The following is a 25,041-nucleotide window of genomic DNA, read 5'->3' on the forward strand; positions in this document are numbered from 1 at the left end:
TGATTTCAAGGTAAGCGATATTAATATCAGGGGGCATCATTAAGGGGTCATTCTACTTTGAACCGCCGGAAAATTATGCTATTTTTAAAGATATTTTTCTCAGTAAATGCAACATATAAAGAAATAAATCTTTTTGGTATTTATTAAGCTACTTTTGTATTATACAAAAAAAAAGTTAGAAAGAATTTTTGCATTTTGTTTTAATTGTTTTCTTACAGTGTCAACATGGCACCTAAAAGAAAGAGTTATGTTCACGGCGTAGGTGATTTCCTGACTCAGGCTTATCCGAAACAAGAAATTTCAAAAGATTCTGAATCTGTACGAGCGTCGCTTTAGCCCCTAGACGAGAGTCATTTACGCAACGCAGAGCATCTGCGGGTGACCCTCCCAAGGAATTCTTTCCAAGAATCTCACCGAGAATTCCCTCGTACGTCACTTGGCTGCATTCAGTCAAATGCCCCGCGACAAATTAGCCCGGCTGCACAATGCATCAATGCATATCGACGAGCGGTTAGGTTCAACAGCAGAGAGCGGCATATGGGGTCACGCCTACGAGGCGTTCACGAGAGGCAAGCATGGGTCCCTGGGCATTTTCCATGGGTCCCCTCGAAAGCCGGGGACCAGCACGCGCCATGGCCTGCGAAAATACGCGCGACGCGGCCCGCCCGCAGCCGTGCAGAGTGCAATTTTCGGTGTCAAGGTGATCCCATGGGAGACACCGATCCCATTTGGGGGTCGCGCCGGCAGACAAAAGCGACACCGCCACCCCTTCCTGGAAGGAATTGTCAAAACAACTCGTGAATCGATTTAGGCAGAGATTTGGGAAAAAATGCTGGTTGAATAGAAGTGATTCGTGAAGTAGGTTTGTATTAGGCATGCAGAGTATCTCCTGCAAGTGAACTGGCTGTGTTTTTAAAAAGATTAGAAATAAGGAGAATTGTGACATGATTATTTTTGTTTGCTGTTACACCTTTGTGCATTGACGTGCTTTTCATCTATTAGAATTGTACTGTTGGATGCAAGAATGACCTCAGGACATTCAGGCACTTTTTGCATTGAACGCATAATTAGATTCCTCGCTTCTTCTATAGGTGACCTCTAAATTTTATTGCGTGTTATTTTATAGGTGACCATTAAATTTCGTCGACAGTGAACGAGGTATAATTTATGCGCCGCCTAATCGATCAAAATTTACGGCTACACGATTGGCAATACGTTCATGCATCTCACGCGCATTAAAGAAGGAAGTGGATTGGTCGGGATCGTGCAGTGACTTGAGGTTGGGGTGTTGCGACAGGGGAAAGGAATTACGGGGCACAATAGAGAGCAGGGTTCGCCGGTACGAAGTGCACATCAGCTGGGTGTAGCAGGGGTAGGGTATCATCGCTGTAATTTTATCGCTACACTCTAACATTTGCATGGTGACGATTTGAATTCGAAGCTTACAGTAAAATACTCGTTCTCAGCTCACTGCTTAGTGGTGTTCATTTGGTAATAAATATGTACAGTATACGAAAATTACAATTCAATAAAATAACTGTCCTGAAAATATTAAATAGTCATAACTACTCGGAGTAATATTCTCAACTAAAACATAACACTGCACAGCCTTCGTACTAATTGTAAATATCGAACACACCAGCAATAATTCATCAGCACGCATTGCTGAAGAAATTAAATATCGCGAACACATCTCCCAATCCAGATGTCCGTGAACTGAGGAAAGTCAAAGTCGAAAAGTTAGGTCGTAGTCCAAAGGGGGCAGGAGAAGGATGGAGCCCAGGCGGGGACGAAGAGCGAAGAAGACGGAGCAGCAGATGAGGGGTTGCGAGCTCGGATACAGGGTGGTTGGTATAGGTTATATACAGTGGGCACAATGGCAACGGCAGAGTGCATTACGGTTAATACACGAAGGACCGCGGTCGTTTAGCCGAGGATCTCGGCAGTTACCGCTTCGCAAAGGATAAATCATCTCCCGATTTCAACCACGCCTACCGGAGGACAGAGAAGAGCGGCTCCCCTAGAGCATAACGTACGGCCTAGACGCGCACCGTTCTCCGTTCTGTTGTGTCCGCTCGATGAAAACGCCGGAGCCGCTCCGAAAGCGGAAAACTAATAATCCCTCGCCGCGGACATCCGTTCTGGAACGGCCACTGGCATGGAACAGGGCTCGTCGATAGCCCAATCGCGGATGTCCCCAGTGGCTGGGAACACGACCTCGAAATTACGTCGAGATGCACTTTTTCATCCAGCGACTTTCTGCGCTTTCGTGGGGGTGGAGAGTGAACTTTTTACGGGGGGTGAAAAGATGGCGAGGATTTCTGTTCTTTCTTATTTTCATGATTATTATATCTGGAGTTTCTTTTGGTACTCTTTGTTTTCTAGTGGGGATAGGAGAAGGTATTGTTTCTTGATTCGTAAGTTTGATCAGTGAAAAGTAAGTGGAGAAGAGCTAGTACATTAATTCTATAATTTGTCGATGGGGTAGCATAATGAAGATTGTTACTTAAGTATATAGATTAATCTCAAAGCCGGACTTCACAATTAGAGAACCAATTGGGCCTGAGTAGTTATGAAAAAAGCTACTAACCCTCAAAATGACAAAAAATTAGTTAAACACAGTACGGATCCCGTAATTTTGTGATCTTTATTTTTTAACTCTTACATTATACAATTATTAAAACTACCGAGCTATAGTTTCAGTTTAGACTTGAAAAGCAAAAACTACAGAAAATTTAAAATAATAGTAATTATACTAGTCACTGTTAAATAACCCATTAAAGAGCATTGTGAAACAATAACAAGCAATAAAGTATACCGAATGGAAATAAAGCTACTTTTCTTTAACAATTAAAATCTTCATACTAAATACTTTCTGCATAACTAGACCCAATTGTACTCACCACAATGGTGAAATAGGTAACTGTTTCAGTGAATTGGAGTCTCTGAAACTTGTGGATATAATGGAAACAATTTCGAAAATTATCGTGGTAACATGTAGATTAAATCCTTGAGCTTTAATAATGATATTAAATTACCTACGCGGGAAAATTGTTGAGGAGAAATGGCGCAGAAACCGAAAGAGTTCTCACACCCACGTGACAAAAGGGAGTGAAATATAAACGGCGAGCTATCGCGGTCTATTTCCCACACTCGGCAGTCGAGTGTCGGGAGATTTTCCCATTTTCCCCAAAAGGGCCGTGAAATTGAGCAGACAAATCGCAGCTCGAGAGAGCGCGACGAATTTCACCAGGCCGTGCCCTCTGCTACTGTATCGAACGTCTGTCACCCTCTATTTCCGGCCCCCCTCATTTTGTTCTCAACGATTAGTAGCACACGTCACTTCATTCAACTCTTACAGCTAGAAACCTGAGGCGGTACCTCGGTAGGTTCCTTGAAAACATCATTATTCCCTCCGTCGCCAGAAGAGCACGAAAAATTTCGCGGTCTGCTCTTGCATTGTTTCCCCAAATTTACAGAGTACTACTTGCCTACGACTCAGACAGCTGAATACGTCAAGGATGATTGATTTTCAAATCTAGGTGTACTAAGGCTTTCTTATCCCATTATATAAATTCCATTTCCTTCTCAAATTGCACCTAGGAGTGTAAAATACCATATGCTCATACCGAGGTACCTATTTAACGAGATGCTGGGCTGCTCTCTCACTCACTAGAAAAGTAACCGAGAATCTATGGAAACAGAAAGTGAGCACACTGACGAGTCGCACAATCTTCCAAGCAATAATTAGAAAGCATGACTCCTGTCAGTTCAATCCCCCCTCTATCCCATAGCTACCAGAAATGTGTCCATCGAGCATCGTCTCAACTCGAACGCAACAAACTACCCACAGTCAGTGCGCGAGTGGACCACACAGTTGCTGTCCGTTAATCGTCCTCGTTACCGCGCCTACTCGTAAACTTCTGATTCGTGACCGTCCCGACGAGGGGTTCGGGCAAAAAGAAAGGGGGTGAAAAAGGAGAAGGTCGACGGATAGTTTGACGACGGAGTCGCTTGGGTCGAGTATGGTGTGCTGCCTGGTGTCTGCCTCGGGCAGAGGAGGAGAGAATCGAGTCGAGCGAGCGAATGAAACCCAAAGGGACGGGGAGCAACGGGGCGAAAAGGGGGGCAGGGAGCAGGCGGGGGGGGGGGCGACGATCTAGGGGAGGGAAACGGAGTTTAATGTTCCCCTCCAGTGGGTGACTCGAGGGTGTAATTGCCGTAGTGGGCGGAACGGAGCGAGTATAGCGGCGATGGGCGTGGTTCGCTGATTACACCGCGTTGATACTGATATCTCGGCTACCACCGACGAACCTCTCCCCTCGCCGTTCGCCGCCGACCGTCCCCATGCTTTTCCCAGCCACCGGTCCACCGCTTTATCCGTCGTCCTGAAAGCCACGGAACCCCGAATGATCTCGTTCGACTGGAATCGCTCGATCGAACCTACCTTTCGCCTCCTGCCCTCTGCCCGACGATCTACTCGTCCTCTGCCGATGATACGACTCGGTCAATCCGGGATTATGAGCGGAAACTTCCCTTCGGGATGCTGGAGACTTGATTAGGCGAATTGGACCTCGTGGCTGGATAGTGTCGAACTGAAAGGGAGGTTGGAGGTGAGAGTTTGCAGAGTTGAGATTGTGGTGTGAAGGTTTCGAAAGGGTGGTTGGAGCGGTGCGCTTCTCCTGGGCTTGATGCAGATGGAGTTTCACCAGGATTTTTGAAAAAGGGTAGTGTTTGTGTTGGCTGTTTAGGGAGCAAATAAATGTACGGGTTTATTAAGTTGGTAGTCTTTATTAAAAAGTGCATATGGGGATGAAAGTTTGAGTGTGTAACACAATTTGCGAGGAAATCAGTTTCCAGTTATATTAACAACACGCGGGCTTCATATTTTCATTCATCTCTCCTGCCTTCATCCATGCCGTGGTATTCGAATTGTGCACTTCTCCCAGCTTTGGGCAGGAATTTACGACACCCACAAGGAGAGGAAGTAGAGGAGCCGAATCGAGGATCGCCGGGGACCCTCCTCTTTCTGATATCGCGTGGACAACTGCCAGGAGTGCAGAAATTTGAAATTCATCGTCCCCGTGTTGTTAGGAAGGTTCTTTAAAGTTCCCATGTATGCATTGGAATTCTGTAGCGTTATTCGAAATCCTCTTTACCTCTCAAACCTTTTATACCATACTGGGACAAAGTAATTTCCTCTCTGAGACGAGGGAATAATTGATACTGTCACACATACTACACTGACACTCTCTCCTATTCCTCATTTCAGAAGAAACTTGCTACTATCAACCAAGGCCACGTAACTACCACTTCTACCATCCAAAATCCTATGATGACTGCTATCCAAAGTGATACAACTACTCATTCCTCACACCCAGAACCTTACCATGACTATAGCACCCAAGATCACCCGCTCGAAAATCATACAGATACCATCACTACTATTCAAGATCGTACAATCGTCTGCTCCACTGAAACCACTGTGACAGGTCACCAAGCGCATTCGTGGTCCAGATTAAAAGCGACTCGGGCGCGCGAGCACGTGCCCGTTCCGCGACGGGGGGACGTGCAAAGTGATTGCCAGTCGGAACGAACGAAACCTGTGCCACGACGTTGTGCTATCGGCGATCCACGCCCCGCTGACTGGACTGTTTTTTATTACCACCGCGCCCGAAAGATCGACCCGAGCTGGAGGACGATTCTCTGGCCTTCTCCCGGGGACACGCGGAAATAGCGACAGGGAAAAGGAAGCTTCCGTAGGAAAAAGCGGACCGCGGGTGACGGGGGGGGGGGGGAGCAGGGAAAATCGGAGTCCAGTTCGCCTGCAGCTGTAAGCAGGGGCAAAGTGGGTGGAGACGCCCTGGCAAGGAGTAAACGCTCGAGTCAGCGCAGCGCGTTTGTAAACGTATAGGTTTCGGTCCCCGTTATTACGTGGAATCTAGAGACCGTATCCTCGATTTTATGTGATTTTTCAAACACAGGGAGATCATGGAACACTTACGGAACGGGCTTTCCACGGAATCGATGTCAGCTGGAAGAGGTGTGGCGGTGAGCTGGTAAGTGAGAGGAGAGCATCGTTGAGTAATAATTATTGTAGGGGTATTATACTAAGGGGTGTAAAAAATGTATAAATCATAGAAATATTACACCAACTTAGGTATTAACCATGTTACCCTATCGTTCACCATTGCATTAAGATTATACTGTTTTTAAGATAGATAAATAGAAAGTCTATTTAATTTCATCCACTAACTTCATATATGGTAAATCCGGGTGAGACGGCTCGGCAGAAGTCATGGCGCAGTCGCTATATTTTTCCAGTACAAGCCAAATAGTCAAGACTTCAGTTTTCAAACAGATTTTCAGCAAATACTGTCACAAAGGAAATATTCGTGAGTTTTTCTGACTCAGCATAAAATTTGAAACATATTAAGTTTATCCTAATAAAATAAATAATATCACTATTAGTTTTAATAGCCATTTTATGTCAGGTGAGCCAACTGTCCCGGATTTATCCTACACTAACTGAAGATCGACGCGATTTACGAGGGAATGCTTTCTCAGAGTTGCTTCTGCCTCCTCCCAGACCACCATACCGTAGCCCTCCAAAACCGCGCGTAATAAAGTATTCAACGAAGCCAACAGCCGCGAAATCGCGTATTCGTTTCACACTCGCGATCGCGTACACGTCAGGCAAGGGAACAGCGAATCAGATCGATTCGAGCGGGGATCACTCGTCCCGTGGATCAGATCGTTGGTATCGAGTGGGCGTACCGTCCGTGGGTCAGCCAGTCGAGATCTCGGTTTTGCTGTTTAACGAGGAACGGCCCTTCTGTAAATGAGACTCGATGACCTGGCGGAAATCGAGAACGAGTCCGCCTCGGCGCAGGTTCTTGCATAGAGGAACGATATCCCCGCAAGAAAGCCTATGCGGACGAAAGTGCAGCCGCAGCACCTCGTCCTTCGAGTTCTTTCGACCGCGGGGTGTCGTCGATGACTTTCTTTCTGTCCCGCAACCGTGAAACGACGCTGTGCAGCCACTTTTCCTCGAGCAGCTCGCAGCCACCTGTGTGGGAAGGAGATTCCTGAAACTGGTATCGATGGAACTGACGTACGTGGTCCTCGACAGTCTCGTGCAAGTCACAGTTCAATTTATTATGTGTCCTACATGTGGCAACATAGACTTCTGCTCTGGCATCCCGTAAGAACAGATGGAAATTAAAGAGGCACATTTTGTACCCCTTCTTTATAAACGAAGGGACCATCCTGTCTTTAACAGTAGAATTTATAGAATATAAAAGAGCTGAAACTTCAAGTCATTCATGAGCACCCCTATCGAAAGCAAGCTTCTCTCTTCAATCAACAATATCCTGTCAATTCCCTTCACTGGGCGAGATTCCAAAGAACATATTCCCACAGCCAACCACCGCCACGTTCCAGTAATTACTCGAGCTGCGACACTTGAACGGGACGTGATATTCGAAGCAGTTGGGAAGCGTTTGTATTCCCCGTGGAAGCAGTCAAAGGGCACCGCTTCCCATCCGCCACTGTTCATCGCGATCGATGGAAAAAAATTGATCGAGCCGAAAGCACCGGGGCTACTGGTATTCCGCTATCCGATCCCGTATTTCGAGAATCGTTTCGTAACCGAAGACCGATGGTCTTTTGCTCGGCAGTGCCGCCGCCACGCACGCCGTCTGCATATCAAGACGCCCCCGTAAGCGCCGTGCCTTCTCCCGTCTCGCGGGCACGTACGTCGCTCATTGTCAGTCTGTTACCTTTTTGTACTTATTTAATACCGTCCTCCCGCATTTCCACGTAACGTGAATGCGTAAAACGCGCGGGCCAGGGGGACGCGGATGGCGCGAAATCGAGGGGGCGAGGGGAGGCGCATCGGTTCGTGGCATTTTTCTTCCAGGAAAATCGCTTGATCCGTATCTCGGTGGGGAGGACGATCGACGTTGAACCGTGACCGATGATTTTTGGTGTAAGATTCGTTAGGACGAAGGGAACGTATGACTGTAGGTATGTTTCTTTAGTGGATATGGAAGATGAGGAACCTGGGGAATTAATGGCGTTTTAAGTATTCTTTGTGTTTCATTTTTGTGGGAAGCGTATACCTTAGATACTCACTTAAAATGATATTAGCAGTTAACACTATTTCTTTTTGTTTAATTTCCTTTAACTTATATATTAATATAGATATACATGGCTTAGAGCTCCTTACCGCTTGAGCATACAGCACGTAGTGCTTCACTCTCACTCCCCTCCCTCGCACGCACACTCTTATCGCTATAGGAGTATTGGAGCAGATTTATTTCCTCATTCCAACACTTTGTATACATGATTTGTTAATATTAAATGTTGTGCTAGGTACATATTAATACACATTACTACATATTATTCTTAGGACTTTTATCATAATTTGTCGAAGCGTTGGACATTACATGGGTTATTTGGATTTTTTTTTACGGATTATAGCGGCAGGGAAGTTCATTGAAACTTAGATTCTTATAAACGACGTACGTCCGACTTTATAAAAAAGAAATTGGTCCTGTGGATTTTGTCAATCAGATTAGGAACTAATTCACATTATTTGATGGAACTATTTTGTGACAATATACCCCGAGGCTGGGTTGGTTGTCACAAATATAAATAGCTAAGTTTATTAATAAGAAGCCGATTCAATTAAGGAAGTAATATCATTTTTTTATTGTAATTATAAATGCTATAGTCTTGAATACAAAATTAAACTTTGGAAACATTATTAACAAACAGTTTACAACTTTATCACTGAACTGATAAATTGATTATTAGTACATATGTTTATAGTTTCTTTGTTATAGCGGTTGTGACAACCTAACGGTGTGACAACCATACCCTGTCTCCCCGATACACATGCCCCAAATGTGTTTCGAAACAAAATGGAAATCACAAATTAGAGCAGGTGTTATAGACGATATAGATAAATCTATATTGATACAGATTTACCTAATGGTGAGTGTCACAGGTCTGACGGAAAGTGCTGTCGTTGCCGTCGCTACGAGTCGCTCGTCAACATTGTTGCTACCACAAATTACGCTCGAACTTATCATCCAAAGACCCCTGAGAACCAATGCAGACACAAAGTCGCCATTGCCTCGAGAACGGTAATTGTAAAATGCGTCGGTGGACGCATACGCGAATTAATTCGGAAAATGGTACGTAAATTATCGACGAGCAGGATTTCAATTACAGTGGTGGCCGCAAGGCACGCCGACTCGGTTAAGAACCAAATACGAGGGTGTCGAGCTCGCCCATTACCTTGCTCCTTTATTATTCATACGCGAGCGTGTAATGCTCGCAATGTCCGCGCACGAAACATTTAATTTCGACGCGTGCACGCGCGGGACGACGGGGAATCGTCGCCGAGCGACGCCAACCCTCTTTCCAAGGGGTGGACTCAGAGTACGCGTGCGGTTCACGTGCGATTTTGCGAAGTGCCGAACGTCCATGTGGCTAACGAACTAAAACATTTTATGGGTTTCGATTTTTGTTTCTCGTCTCGTTCGTTTTAACATTCTACGAGAGTGGAAATTTTAAGAATAAAGTTTAAGATCCGGTTAGCCTTAAGTTCATAGATTATAGAGTTTGTAATCTAGTAAAACTAATTGTAATCTCTTTAGAGGAATTTATTTCTAACTTCCCTTGACTTAATTACTTTCATTCGATTTTCAAGAAAGTAGGGAATCTTTTACAAGAAGTACTTTTAAAAGTTGTTTTAGGAAGACTTGGGCAGGAATTTGACCGTGCTAGATATAAAAAGGAAGTGAGCTTCGTTTCATTCGAGTTCTCTCACCTCGAAAAATTCCGTGCTGCCCGCCACGCTAAGATGGGTGTGACCAAACCCGCGATCGTATCGCGCGGGTTTGTTTAAATAATCGAACGTTTCGAGACCATGGCGCGTATCTTCGTGTCGGCATCTGGCCAGCCAATATGTATGATAATTCTGACATGCCTACACCTTATAATGGATCCTGAGTATATACGAGTGTAGCAGAAGAATTCAAGGGCACCCACATCCAACTCCACAAACGCTGAAAATTTCTTCCCTTATACATTCCGCGAAAGTTTTAATGAATTGTCTGGAAAATTACCCCTCCGTTCTTTTAAGATACTTACACCGTTAACTAAGCATACAGTACTTTCAAATAGGTATGACTTAATATCGTGCACTAAATAGTTACGTTCCATTCTAAACTGTAATGGTTTCAGAGATAGTATATTGCTTGTGAGTGCTGTCTACTTATTATAAACTAGCTTAAAGTTCCCGGTGTTGCCCGGGTTATATGTATAACTTTCTTCGGTGAAGGGGCGGGAGTTTTTTAAAAATATTTCTTAGTGAACACCTAGGGGGCTAAGAGGAACTTATCTACCAAATTTCATGGTCATAGGTTCAGTGGTTCCAGAGAAATCGTGTTGAGTCAGTCAGTCAGTCAGTCACGACTTCTGTTATATATATATTAGAAGTGTGTCATAAATATATATCCATTTCTCTGGACAAAATCTTATGAGGATTTCTTCCATACTACTACAAATGCATTGAAACGCGTTGATAGAGGAAACAAGTCCGTCAGTAATAGAAGAGTGACCAACCAAGATTTTATAATTATGTCTGAATACTTTTTAAGAAGTGCACTGTTATTTCTAATTATAGTTTTCTATGCTCAATTTAATCAAATTGTGAACTACAAACCGCTACAATCATCTAACGGCAAAACGTACGGAATTCCATTACCGATGGATGGTATATAAACGACACATTTACTTATTCAATCAATAAATCCCACATTTTATTTAAACCCATTGCAGCTCGGTGCTTGTAATACCATCGACACAGTAGAGGATAGACCTATCATCTAATGTAACATAACATTGTGTCACACGCAACGCTATCCATTCACAGCGGTCAGAATGGAAACTAAATATGTACGATGAAAATTGCTACGAATAATGCTAATGTGAATCGATTTGGATGCACACCACAGACGAGGTATAGGATAGACCTATCACCTTATGGATGTCCGTGTCGCCACCCAAACTGTGTTACCTACCCATAATTTCAGGATCATAGACGAGGTATAGAATAGACCCATCACCTTATGGGACTTCGTGTCGCCACCCAATCTGTGTTACCGACCCATAATTTCAGGACTGAATTTAGCGACCTCTGTTCATGAACAGCGTCCAACTCAGCAACTACTCTGAAATGTGTTGAAATGCTGAAAGGTGTTGCGTACTTGTATACGTGTGACATAAGAGGGTAGGCTTTTGTTACGGTATGCTTTGGCTCGGTTGGTCAACGACTCACGCGGATTTCTCTCCGAAAATCCATTTCGTGGATCAAGACACTATGGCGTTCAGAAATGGCATTTCTTCAAAGCCCGTGCAAGCTATAAATTGCAAGATCGAGTTACTTTTGAAACCCGCATTGTGAAATAAAAGTTTGTCTAGCCCTGAGAAATTCATCGGTTCAGTGAAGTGTGTGCATGGCATAGTGCATATTATCTCGTGATTTCTCAATTCGCGCATCAATTTCATCGATTACTGGACCATGTGGGAGGCCTTTTAATTTAACAGGATTCCATTCAGATATACCCGTTACTTCTAAGACTTTTTCAGAAACTGAAGGATGTTTAAAAACAGAAAATGATTTTGTAATCGTGTGCAACGCGATTGTAGAGTCAGTGCCTGTGCCTGCCAAAAAGTGTTTCATAGAGTACCGTGCCTCTACGTGTTAGTGATGTGAACGCGAATTCCCATAAGGTGAACTAAGGGGGAGAAACAAGTATCTCACTCATATTCCTCCAAATATTCCTGCAACTATTCACTTACACTAAGTTAAAAGACGAATATGATATCGTTTTATTTTCTTCCTCCGTTCTTTTCCGTTGAACGAAATATGTTCATAAGACGATTTTTAAATTGTTACTCTAACAGAAACATTTGTAAATCGCGGGCATGGACTCTCAAAACACAAAATAGTTTTACTCGTGCTTAATTTTAGTTCCTACCACGCGTAGCGTTACAATCTGTTTTGAGACTTCACCGGTAACGTTGCATGCGACACAAAAATGGTAAGGGGGTTCTAGAGCAGGTATTCATAGTCGCTACTAAGTCTTAAACAAATGCTTAAGCATGCGGCATCCTCTACTAACCTAGTAGCTAGTAAAGGATAAGTAGCGACTACGAATACCGGCCTAAGACCACCCCCCCCCCCAGACCGGTGACAGAAAAATGCAATGGGTGATAGGTCTATCCTATACCTCGTCTGTGTTCGTAGCTATTTTCACCATGTTTAGTTTTCTTTTTAACCGCTAGTCGGATTGCGATCGTATTCTATTCTGAATCGGATAGGAAATTTGTCCCTATTCGTTTTTCTATTTCGCGGTATATTTATCGATTACTAATGACCATTAGTTAAAGAACTTTGAACTACTGTTTTCACAATAGCGAAAGCCTCGAAATTCCTTGCTATGAGGATATTGAGACGAATAAAACTAAAAGAAGGAGAAAAAAGTAGATATACTTTTGAGCATAAAGTATAGGAACCAAAGGACGATAATCAGTAGATAGGCATTTGGAATTTGAGTGAAATATGTATGTATATATATCTCGTGAAAAAGCTTTGACAACATTTTATTGTTAACCGCAGAAAAAGCCATATACACTTTCACACGAAATCGATCATAGTTTGTAATAATATCGAAAATTTATAATAATTGAATGTTGTACATAAATATAAAGACGACGATGTTTGCACGTTCTCGTGTGTGCCAAACTGTACAAAAATTATTCTCGAACATTTTTCGCAACGCTCGTTGAACAACTTATTACTCGGTGATTGTGTCATTTATATCATCCATTATATCCTTCGTTCTTCACCTTTTGTATCCCCACGTCATCCCTTCTAACTTCTGCTCGGCACCTTTACCAGCTCCCTTACGCTTCCATTTAGTAAAATGACGGTACTAATTTGCATTTCTGAGGTGCACTTACGAGTTTCACAAGAGCTTTTCCTTGACTTCACATGAGATGCGATATTATTTAAAATTGATAATCAAATACACGGCCGGAGCGGGTGGAAGGAACGATTTTTTGGTGTTTTTTTTTGCGCTTCTATAAATCTATCTATCCTATGTACTTTTTAGCCGCGACGGTCAAGTGCCATATATATTTATTTATTTGTTTATTTATTCATATAATTCTTTTTTTTTTGCATTTTAATCGGTACTTCGAACGCAGCACGCACATTCGGCTCATCTGTCTCCCTCTCTCTCTTTCTCTCTCTCTCTGTCATTTCTCTTCTCCCTTTATATCGCGAATTATTATTGGTTAACAACAGCGATTACATATTTAGACGTTGCGTGCTCCATTGTAAATCTCTATTTTATTATTTAATGTTTATATATGTATTTATATAATATACCTCTTCTCTAGAATTCCTTTGCAGCGACGTCGTTAATGCGATAATCCTTTCCATCTCTTTTCTACCTCCCCGTTATACGTCTCCCTTATCGCGAAAGAATCTTCGGTATATCCGACCGACTTTTGCCCCTCTACTTCTCCGCCTTCCCTTCCCCTCCATTTCAGTTAATTTCTTTTATTATTCCCTAAATCGATTCGTTCGACATTACCGACATGTCAATTATGCATTTACCACCGTTAATACTTATTATAATATTCTTTTAATTATTGTAGATCACAGACAACTTGTTCTTAATCCATAAAAACAATTCAATTATTATTTCTTTCCATAGGTTAGCAGTGTATGCGTGTACGCGTGTTTCCCTGTGTATGTTCGCATGCATGTGTGTATCTGTGCATGTACGCGCACGGTGAACGTGTGTGATAAATTGTACCCCGTGTTCTCTCCAGTGTGTTCCTCGTACATGAAGTAGATCGCAAATCGCGGAATGAACGGGAGCTCGCGACGAATGAGACTTTCTCCTCTCCGATATTTCGATGCTACGTGAAACTTTAAAATTATTCACCTAAACATTGTAGTTTCGCAATTACCTTCGGGCCAAGCGCGAAAAGTAGCCCCTCTGCTCTCCGGAGAAAAGCGAGAAAGTACCGAATGGATCAGAAACGCTTTAGCACACGTAAAATTGGCAACTGTCCCCTCGCGTGTCTCTGCTTCCTCTTCTGTCTCCCCTACCCCTGAACACCGATGGCAAATCGTTTAGTTAACTGCATTTTTGAAGCGCAGAATGCAATTCGATGAACACTAACTCGTATACGATGTCCGCTAAATCGACGCAGCTGGGTCATTTAGAAATACTTAGCGTAATGATATTTTATAGATGAATGGATCATTCTACGAACATTGCTGATCCCAACACTCTCCCAAAGTAACGAGGATCATTCGTCACAAACGTAATAAAATCATGTCCTTAGAAGTAGCCGCGAGTCATGCACTTGAGCCAACAATATCGGTGTACCATTTTATAAGGACAATCTGGACGTTTATTGCTTTTCAGGATAAGAATACTCGAACGCAAGAGTTCTCTAATCATTTAATATCGACGAGTCACCAATTTCCTTCAGCATCAATCTCTACCATCGATCTCAGGGGGGTGAAGGTTTGCCAGTCCTGCGCCACTCGTATCGATTCACGCGCAGCAGCGAGGCCGCGAAAAACCGCTGCTACTTGTTTTACCCGCTGCGCAAGTGGCCCAATGTCCCTTTACGTAATCACAGAGCTGAGTTCCTGACTCACGAATCTTGTGACAGGCAGCGGTTGAATTCTACGGGTTTAAAACGTTATCTGTACCGCATCCTCGTCCCCCCTCTATTAACAATCTTGACCCGAGCAGCTGTTGAAAAATGTGTACCCCTTCGCGACATAAAGACGTACCATAGTAGTGCAACGCGTTCGAAATGGGGCCGATTCGTACTACATGTATCCCTGAAAGCGCGGACAAACTATTTAAACTATTCATTCACCTGCCATGAACTCTGATCTACAAGCAGAATCTCCTTGAAAGTGTGAGTTTCAAGTTACCACGCTTGAACACATTCGCCCTCAAAATGCACCGTAAAATAATGAATTTGATATTCGATTTGAGAGAAATAAAGTCAATCACGAAATCTCCACTGTTTTCACTCAAAAATAAACTGTCGCCGATTGTGCAAGTTTGTAAATAACACATCCTGTTATTTAAAGCGGCGAAGGTATTTCAGGTGGATAGAGTTGTCGAGGCAGTAAATGAACAGCAACGCAACAAGTAAACAAAGCGTTTGAAAGGCACAACTTAGAATCCACTAATGATATAAGGCAGTGAAAGATATAGCACAGATCAGCCCCAACTCTAAAACCTTCCAACACCTCTCACAACTCCGAGCCTCAGTGGCTCGTTTCCCCAGCGATCCCCGTGTTCTCTCTCAGCACGCTTCTCAAAAAAGCCTCGAAAAGCCGTGCGTGGTCGTTAGGGGTCGCGACATTCTCCCCGTGGCGCAGCTTGAAATTTCACCCGGGCAGACGGATAGTCCCGCGAGGATACCTGATTAAAAAGCGTGTGTGTCGCGGCACATGTGAAACGGACGTGTGTGTCGGTGTCTGATACAGTGTTCGACTCGTCTACGATGCGCCAGTGGCGTGGCGTCTCTTCGGATGCGTCATGATCACACAGCAAGCGGGTTAACTTAGTAATACTTGTTAATTGGTAACGGTACTCTTAAGTTAGTTAAGTTTACTTGTTAAGCTTTAGTCCACGCGAGCAATGCGACCGTAAATCGTCGCGGGTTCGTTTTCTCTCCTCCACCCTCGTCGGTGTCCCACTCCGCTTTCCATTTAAGCGATCTCGCTCATCCGTATATATATATACCCGTTTCGACGAGTGAACCAGAGAGTCAGCCTGTTTACGCGTCCACGTCGCGACAAAATCACCCGGTTCTACCCTCTCGGTGTGCGCTATCAGAATCGGCAGGAATGCATTCGCTCGACATCTATCACGTTGCGAAAATGGCTCGCACGTTTGCCTCGGCGATCGAGTCGATATCGACGTTCGACGTACAGGCCCGAGATAGCTCGACCTTACGTCTCGCGTATCGCAGGAGGGCTCGGTGAGAATTATAGTTACGCAAATTTGCACGGAGGAAACGCTGTGCTTGATGTGACTGGCCGTCGACACCGTACAGGGTGCTCCCGAAAAGAAAGCGTCACGTGTGAACTACCGCTATGTACTTTGACGTAGCAAACGACGAAGCGGCTTGAGCAAATCATCCACCCACGAATACAGCTCTCGACTTATACATGCCTCTTAATCGTGGACAGATGCTTCTAAGCTTGCTAGCTTCACCCCTCTATTCCGACTATTAGACTCGCGAGTGGCTTATACTCCTTGGTAGACGGAAGGAATAGTTTCAACGTCTAAAATTCACGACATTACCAAGTGTCTGTATAAACGTTCACCGGTAACCCCGTTCGAACCCCCAAAAGCAGGGGATCATGGTGCGGAAAGATATCGTTTACAAGTCTACCTAATCCGCATGATCCGTCCTTGAAGCGTCAAATGGCAGATAATTTATTCTGAATACCTCCCTCGATATTTCGGAAGTACCCTTTACGATAGGACGAGACCCTTGGCGCCGGAATATCGGCAACGAATCGAAACATAATGTTTCCTCGCTGGATCCTCGCCAACGAGCCGATCGCACGGCCTTAAGGTGGCCCACGATCGGCCAGGAAAGGCGAGCCGTCGACGGATTGATCGATACTTAATAATCGATGATTTACAGACGGTCGCAACACGGGCGGTTATCGAGTAGAAAAAAGTCTGTCACAAAATATCGTTATCTCTATGGATAATAAGTAGCGCGTACGGGGGACAGTTATGCGATCAGCGTGATGGCGTACTAAAAACACTATTTCCATTGAACGACACTCTGGATCACTTTTCTTCTGTTCGTTCCTTCGTTCGAGGAGAGAACGCGATTGGACTTTTTTTTTAATTCTTTTTTTTTTGTTTAGGGACGCTATTCGACGCCCTTTTTTAATTTCTTTTCAATGAACCATTTCGTTGAGCGTCGCGCACCCCTGCCTCGCTCTGTGAGAAATTCCTGAAGCTACGTGTTACGTTTCGCAGTATGCGTTCCTTCTTCTTCCATTTACTTCGCTAGTACTTGTCTTTCTCTGTAGTCGGTGAGAGAATATTGGCTGTCCGCGGTTTGGTAACTTGAATAAGCTACGTAGAATCCTTCTCTATATTCTCTCGTTCCCGTTCTTGGGTCGCTTAGTGCGGTTTCCAGGAGACGTTGTTCAGACCTTGAAAGTGCCGCTTCAGACTGCTGCCGTCGGCCCAGGGGGAGTCGAGATACTCGTGGTCATCGTCTTGCTCAAGTTTCTGAAACAGACGGCGTCAGGGTTGGTCAGTGAGCGATGGGAATCGTTAAATTTAAGAGTCTAGAAAAATAATTTCAAGTCTCCTTGGGAAGATCCCCAGAGGCGCTTGATGCTCCAAGAAAGCATATCGAGAACGTCGATCGAGAGAAAATCCAAGTTCGTCGATGGTCTGGAACGGTGAAGCAAATGAAGGGTTCTCGTAGTTCAACGCAGGAGATATGGAAATGGGGTTGGTATAAAATTCATTTTCCATGCAGTACCGAACTCCGCAGCAAGTTGAATTTGAACGGGCAGTTTGCGCGAAGTTTCCGGTTGGCCGAACCAGTCGTTTCGCACACGGGGCATGTCTGTCCTCGCAAATAAATTACATCTGCCACTCCTCCGAAATGAAATCAATAGAGCGAACGGGGGCGAGCAGAGATCAAAACAGCCCCGTGAACGAGGAACGATCGACATGATTCGAACGAAGGGGCAACCAGGGAACCCTTAATGTTGATCAGGCGCATGCTCGATTTGCTGTTCGCATCGAAACCAGCCCAACGTAAGCAGCCTGTTATTGATCAAAGTCTCCGCGTTTTTCGTTGTCGAAAATCTATGGAATTGTGGCCAGTGTCGATTAGAGGCTCTTGAAACGATTCGCCACTGCTGGACACGATCATTATTGCGCCCATTACGAGGTGTCGATTGCAGAGCAATTGAAAACTGTCGAAGAAGTGGATTAATTATGGTGGAAGAAAAAATAGGTGGACGTAGTTCGAAGTAGAAAAATTGGATACAAGGCGGCGTATAAGTAAGTTGGCAAAACCGAGGCCACTCTAACGCCTAACGAGGACAACGCTATCGATCGCGAAACACTAACGAGCAATTTCGCGTATCAGAGTCTGTGTTTTATTGATCATGAATATTGGAAACTTGCGTGGCTAGAGGTAGAGTGACATAAAGGGCTATGCTTGCATAGTATTTAATTTTTTAAAGATATTTAAATATATTGCCACGGTATGTAGTGTTTTGTTAGACGAGGGATGATTGGGGAAACGACTGATGCTGGTGAAGAGGATTTGATTTCGTCACGTCTGTTTGAGATATCTTAAAGCACTCGGGAATTATTATGTGACGGATCTTCTTATTTGGATTATGCTAATGTGCATGGACAACGGAAGTAAATTATCTCCCGAAGGGGAGGATTAAGCTTCAGCTTCGCTCTACAGTAGCAGCAGAAACGTTTCCCCTCTGGTTCTTTGTGAAATACGTTCGCTGACACTGAAGGAACATTACGTGTCACGCGCCAGACGTGAGGATTTTCTTTCTGCCTTTGTTACGGCAACCAAAGTCTAAAGCGCCGTTACGTTACACGTAGATCTCAGCTTACAAGCACCGTATGCAACGTTCCCCTCAACTTCGTCTACTTTTACCCTGCTGTGAAACGTAGCAATAATATCGTATGTCCAGTGAGACAGTTAACAACTTACAATGGAAACTGAGTAAATAACGCGCTTCGTTCGAATATACTGCATCGTAGGATTACGAATGATAGGTGATTCCAGATGTTTCAGTTCATAGTTTCAGTTCAGGTTCCTCGATTACGTATCTAACTGAGGTAGTCGCGAATGCTGGCCAACCATTCGAAGTGGTGGTATGTAATAATGTTGGAATTCTGGCTGGTTTGGGTGATATCTCCGAGAGGATGGCCAGGAATGTCCAACGAGCTGGAGGAAAGAAAGCTGCAGGGTTCACAGTCGCTCGGGAAGGGACAAGAGTAGGTTGAAAGTGGAAACGGGGTGAGTTGTTGGAGTTAGGCTCGAGACTAGGGCGGTAGTGGTTAGGTCAGAATCGATGCTTTGCGTCCTTGCTTGGCCTCACTCACGCATCCCCTATAAGTAAAGGTCGATTCACATCTAACGAAAGGGTGTAACGTGCTCCACTGGCGATCGAACATAGAATTCGAACGAATTAGTTGGACATGATACATTCGCGTCCTTACAAGAAAATTTAATCGTATAAATTCGTCTTAAAGGGTGTAATTATTTGTGTTATCTATTGCTGTAGGAGTGATTAGTAAGGTTGTAAATAGAACGACCCTACCAATCGGCCGTACAACTGAAAGCTTTCTGTATAATTTCGTGGAAGTCGATCTATTGTCATCTTTGTACACAATAAGAATTTTGGTCTAGCTAGTAACGACGATATATTTTTTATTTAAGAAGGCTGACAGAACCAGAAGTTTACCAAGGATTGGTTCGAGCATCATAGGTGTAATTAATAGAGTGCTGTGCCACGCATTTTGATACGTCGATTATGAAACAAGAAATTGATTACATCGTGGCAGATAGATTGATCGCTCTGGGACATCCCACAGCTGATGGGAATTCCCTGCTGAAGGAGGTCAAACTTTTGACGAGCACGTGCTTCCATTGGGCGTTGCTAAGTGGCCCTTTTACAGAACGCGTTCAAGGAAATTTTATGTTCTCTAAAATAGGAATAAAGATTGGTTCGTGTGAAAAATTATGCAAACTAAAAATCCCACGATTTATCAAGATGTATTTAAAATAAACGCAAAGCAAAATTTAATACATTTTCTGCAGCTCTAAATATATCAGGGAGATTATTGATACATATCTTCCTAAGTACAAGTGACGTGTGAATTCCTTCTGCTGCTATTAAAAGCTACATCGCGTTCAACTGTGTAGTTATTTAAAGTTTCATCGATCTAGACGTTCGGTTTAATTATTGTCTGGCCTGGGGACCGTAAAATTTCGCAGATTTAAAAACAAGCATTCGTTCACCGGTTCGAATTTTATTATTCACACTGTTTGCACGACAAGTCGATTAACCGTGGAGCCCTCTTACGACGGAGCCCCTTTGGAAACTTCAGCAGCAGTTTTTGGCAAGCCGACGGCGCTATTATCTTTTCCTGCTTTGTTCGATGGGCTCCTTTCACCGGGATTCCACTTTCTCAATGAAATTGAACAGCTAACAATAAACCTGACAGAACGAGTCTCTTTCCTCTGCTTCCACTGCTTTCCTTAAAAAGCGTAACGCCGATAATAAACCCGATACTATTGTAGTACTTCACCGAATATTCGCTCCGAGCATTTAGGAGACCCGATGGAAAATCCTCTTTGCTTGAGCAAACTGCAATATTTACGATGTTCGTGCTTCGTGCGATCGCAAAAAGTCGATGGAAATATATGAGCAGACATGCCAATCGAATCGCACGTTCTTTCCAGCACATATATAGTTTCCAAATTGAATATCGATCCCCAAGCTATTCTGGCCACAAGTCGACCCCCCCGAATCCTGTCCAATCAGAGGCATTACTCTGTAGAATTTTATACCGCGATAATGCGGAATATTCGCGAGTTATTCTAAAATCGAGATACTACAATACTTTCGCTTCATAAATGCTGATCTATAAATATTTCTATAACAAGAGATCTATGAAGTCGCGGCAGCTAGAAGTTTACTACCTCAATTTCATTCTGGTTGCCCCAAGTAGTTTGAACCTGTAGGTACACAACACTTTCGACAGACCGCAAGTCGCCAGACTGGTCTGTTTCCTTTCGAGCGCGGCTGTATATGAAGACACCAAGCTCCTTACGACGTTGAGACTTTATACTTTATACTTTATACTTTATACTTTATACTTTATACTTTATACTTTATACTTTATACTTTATACTTTATACTTTATACTTTATACTTTATACTTTATACTTTATACTTTATACTTTATACTTTATACTTTATACTTTATACTTTATACTTTATACTTTATACTTTATACTTTATACTTTATACTTTATACTTTATACTTTATACTTTATACTTTATACTTTATACTTTATACTTTATACTTTATACTTTATACTTTATACTTTATACTTTATACACTTAAGGTCATGCGATAAATTTCTTTATGTTTACTAAAGAAAGGCACGAAGCCATCGTAAATAGATTCATTCCGTGCAAAGTAACATTGTATTGTGCGATTCCAAGATCGCCTTTCGATTAATCCTGTTCGCCGAGGTTCCATGATATTTCCATTATGAATTTTCTACAACTTCTCCGCGGCTGAGCAGTGAAAAGTAAGTCGTAATTTCCGTTCTTCGCGAGGTTCTCGTATAATTCTTTCCCTCCCTCCGCAGTCAAAGGAGTTTTCCATTTATAGCACTGCCCGCGAAAAACTTCGGCGACCGGTAGTCTGGCAAATAAAGTTTCCTATACCCGTCCGCTGAAACTTCTGGTATTTACGCGACCAGCGTAACTCCATACTTTCGTAATTCCTCGAGCAACGCCGAAAATCAACCAAGGACCCTGCTTTTCCTCCGAGCGCAAGAAATGTAATCGATGTGACAGAGCCGAGCAAAAGGCAAACGTTTCGCAAAAGTAATCGTTAGCCCGCTTGTTAATCTAAAAACCTTCCACTAGATCATATTTTATCAATAAACAATCTTCATATGTAATTTAAATTCTACGACACGCGAAAACGGACTTAAAATCCTACGAAATTAAGTAACAAAGAAGTCTACTAAAATAAACGAAGATCTACAGATCCTCAAGATTTTTTTATAATAATGCTTAGTAATGTCGATCATCGAAATATTTCGTGGTCCCTATCTAATCGCAGACCAGCTCGAAAAATTCCCACTTGTCATTTTAAAACGCGAACTTTCGTCGTTTTCGGTAATAAAACCTCCGCGCGGTTGGAGGTGTAACGTTCGGTAAATGTTTCCCAGGGCCCATCATTTCGAGGCATCGATGCCATAACGAAAACCGACAGTGGATAATGCACGCAGTAGCTCCGCGCTCTTCTCGCAGAAATGAAAACTCGTTGCACGCGATAGGTGGATAGGGGGGGTCGAATTGATCCGCGATAGACTGCGAGTCGCCAGTCCACGTCTACTCCCATTCCATTCTGCGTTGTGATCGTGTATTGAATTCCCCGTAACGTTGTGACGTTATGACGTTATGACGTTACGACCGTCATTTCGACGTTGGGATAGCGCTTCCTATTCACCGAAAACCATCGGGTTCTGCATGGTATCGGTACGAATTACGGTAGAAATAGTATATAATCACAGATTGAGAATTACTGCCTTAGAGTTTTGGATAGCAAAATTTCTATCATCCCGTCTTCTTATTGTAATTCTCGACAGACGATGCACATTATTTTAGAGGTTCGTTTCAGCAGTGAAAAAGTCAATCTTTTCGCTTATTTTTGTGTAATCTTTTTAACACTTTTAAACAACTTGTACGGTTTCCCGATTACCTATCCCTGAAAGCACGTCATTCCCGAGAGATTGCTAAACGAGCAATCAGCAGCAGTGCAAAAATCGCCGAGGAAATTTTCCAATTAACCGTGCACGACAATTTCGCAGGAACGCATTAAATAACGAGCGAGTGCTAGCAGGTCGGGGTGTAGTAAAGTTTCCGCGCTAACGTCGTTACCGTTCCTTTGAAGGAACGCATCCCGTGCAGTCAGATCGCATCGAAGTCGCGCCGCTTCTATTTCACCGGTTCATCTTCCCAGCAGAGAGGAAATATTCTTATGATGAAAAACAATTTCTCCGAGTTTAACTCTAACTTGAAAGATTACGAACCACATTTCTCGTGGAAGTTGATACTGCTCTTTAATTTCTCAGCAATAACAGCCAGAACTCACTAGCCTCTGTACCTCATATGAGTACACGAATGAAAACAGTCGAAAGCGAAGTTGAATTAGTAAAGAAGCTTTTTACGCCTTACAATGGCCCCCTAGGTTTTCAAATATCCTCCCTTCAACACACCTAGCGCATGCACAACGAACAATAATCCAAACCTAAATGAACCGCGCTGAGAGCTGATCCACGGCCAAAGCAACAGCAAAATCACACGCTGCATCCACGAAGATCGTTGGTTGACGCGCGATTTCCACACAAAGGGTTAAATAGCGGCTCGAGGTAAGCCCTGTCGTTCGTGCCCGGAAATCTCGAAGCTATAGATCCGATTCGATAAGGGACAGGAGTCTGGTTAATCGAATTCTGAGCGCAGGCCGCAGTGTTTGCGCAGCCTGGGTCATCGGATATCTTCGGTTTGTCGCGAGCCACCAGTGAAATTGACCGCGTAATCATCCGATATCGATGCTTTACTGAGCGTATAGGCCATGCCACGGATATTTATATACAATATGCGACATAAACTGGCCGTTCATCGAGTGACGGGAGGATTTTATGCCCGTTTCGCCGCGCACAAAGGCCGCTCAATAGCCATTTTTCCGCGACGCGGACTCGCTCTTCTCCATTCGATAGCCCTGCACCGCGATCGGGGTTTCGTCAGCCGTGAAAGAATTCCGCGCGACGGTTTTTACGGTGATTGTATCGAGGCTCGCGAAGACGCGCCGAGAATGGTATCCAAATTCCCCGCGGATGGGCGCGAAGCTGCGTGTCGAGGAAAGCGGAAGCGGAATTAATATTTTAATTGGTCCTCGATATCGCCAAGTAATTGCTTATTCAGAAATCGGTGGGAACACTAGAAGAAATTCTAGATAGTCTCATATTCGTTATCTCCAAATTCCTTCAAGTTCCTAGTACAGTTTACTTTTAACACTAGGATTTCAAATTTCGAAAAAGAAAGAAGTAAATTAATGATTCTATTCAAAGAATTTATGCACACATTTATTTCCTGCGAAACCTTAACATGTCGGAGATGCATTTGCTGCTCCGGGACCAATATCTCAAATGATGTATCGTATCACCTCAGTAGTTATTGCTGCTTTGTCGATAAGCACGAGAATAAAGATCGATCTTCGGTAGCTAAGTTGCAGTCGCAGTATAAAAGAAAGAAAAAAGAAAACATATCGTATAACGTTAATATTATTGTTGCTACATCTGAGACAATTTCTGGGAAAATAGTTTTTACTTGCATATTTTCGTTTTTACGAAATGCATATGTTCAGTCTTCCAATCTTCCTCTACTGGATTCTTTCTGCGGAAGTCTGGGCGAAATTTGAGAGAGCCTACGCTTTGTCGCGACGAGGGAAACTTCGTTCTCGATTTACGAAACAAAGTGAATCGACGGGAGAATTTTCCCGCGGACAATGACATCTGCCCGCTAAACCGATTGTCACGTCGGTATTAACGGTTGTTTTAAATCCGCGCCTCCCTGCCGTCAGATTGACCGGAAGCCCCGCGGTGGAGTAACGCGGTTTTCTAAATGCCAAGGCGAACCGTTCAAAGCCACGCAACTGTCCTATTAGCTACGCTTATTTTCGCTCGACTGAGTCCCAGCTCGTCTGCCATTAGCCACGTTGTAACGTTATTACTTGTAACGAGGGAAGCACCTGGCTTTCATGATCCGATATACAAAACGCTCTTCACGCGGCACGCTGCAGCGCAGCAAATCCCCTCAGCTCTTTCGGAACGTGTTTATCAGTCTGACTGCCGATTGAATTGAACGAGGGGTGTGCTTAAGCGGGCATTACGAGAGTTTTCCTCGATGTAGCTTAGGGACTCACTAAGATTCATAAATCCCCATGTTCGGTACTCATGAAATTACTAAAATCTCCATACGTTACGCAGCTTTATCTCCACAAACTAACAAGCTCTCGCTAAAGATTCACCACTCGACTCGCGCATGATACTTGGACTAAACTATTGTCAGCTGCATGCAGCGTC

The 25,041-nt window shown here is 43.6% G+C and overlaps 1 protein-coding gene across 4 annotated transcripts in view; it reads right to left on the minus strand.

Annotated features, from left to right (window-relative positions):
* Nucleotides 1–12,665: 12,665 nt before the first annotated feature.
* Nucleotides 12,666–25,041, minus strand: part of LOC143368653 (cilia- and flagella-associated protein 298) — a 79,043-nt gene continuing 66,667 nt past the window's right edge. For all 4 annotated transcript variants that reach the window (XM_076811583.1, XM_076811579.1, XM_076811581.1 and 1 more), the window contains one exon: nt 12,666–17,390. In XM_076811583.1, the coding sequence (XP_076667698.1) occupies nt 17,280–17,390 (111 nt within the window). In that variant the 3' untranslated portion in view covers nt 12,666–17,279. The remainder of the gene's footprint in view (nt 17,391–25,041) is intronic.

Source organism: Andrena cerasifolii, chromosome 5 (assembly GCF_050908995.1).
Source record: "Andrena cerasifolii isolate SP2316 chromosome 5, iyAndCera1_principal, whole genome shotgun sequence".
Taxonomy (NCBI): domain Eukaryota; kingdom Metazoa; phylum Arthropoda; class Insecta; order Hymenoptera; family Andrenidae; genus Andrena; species Andrena cerasifolii.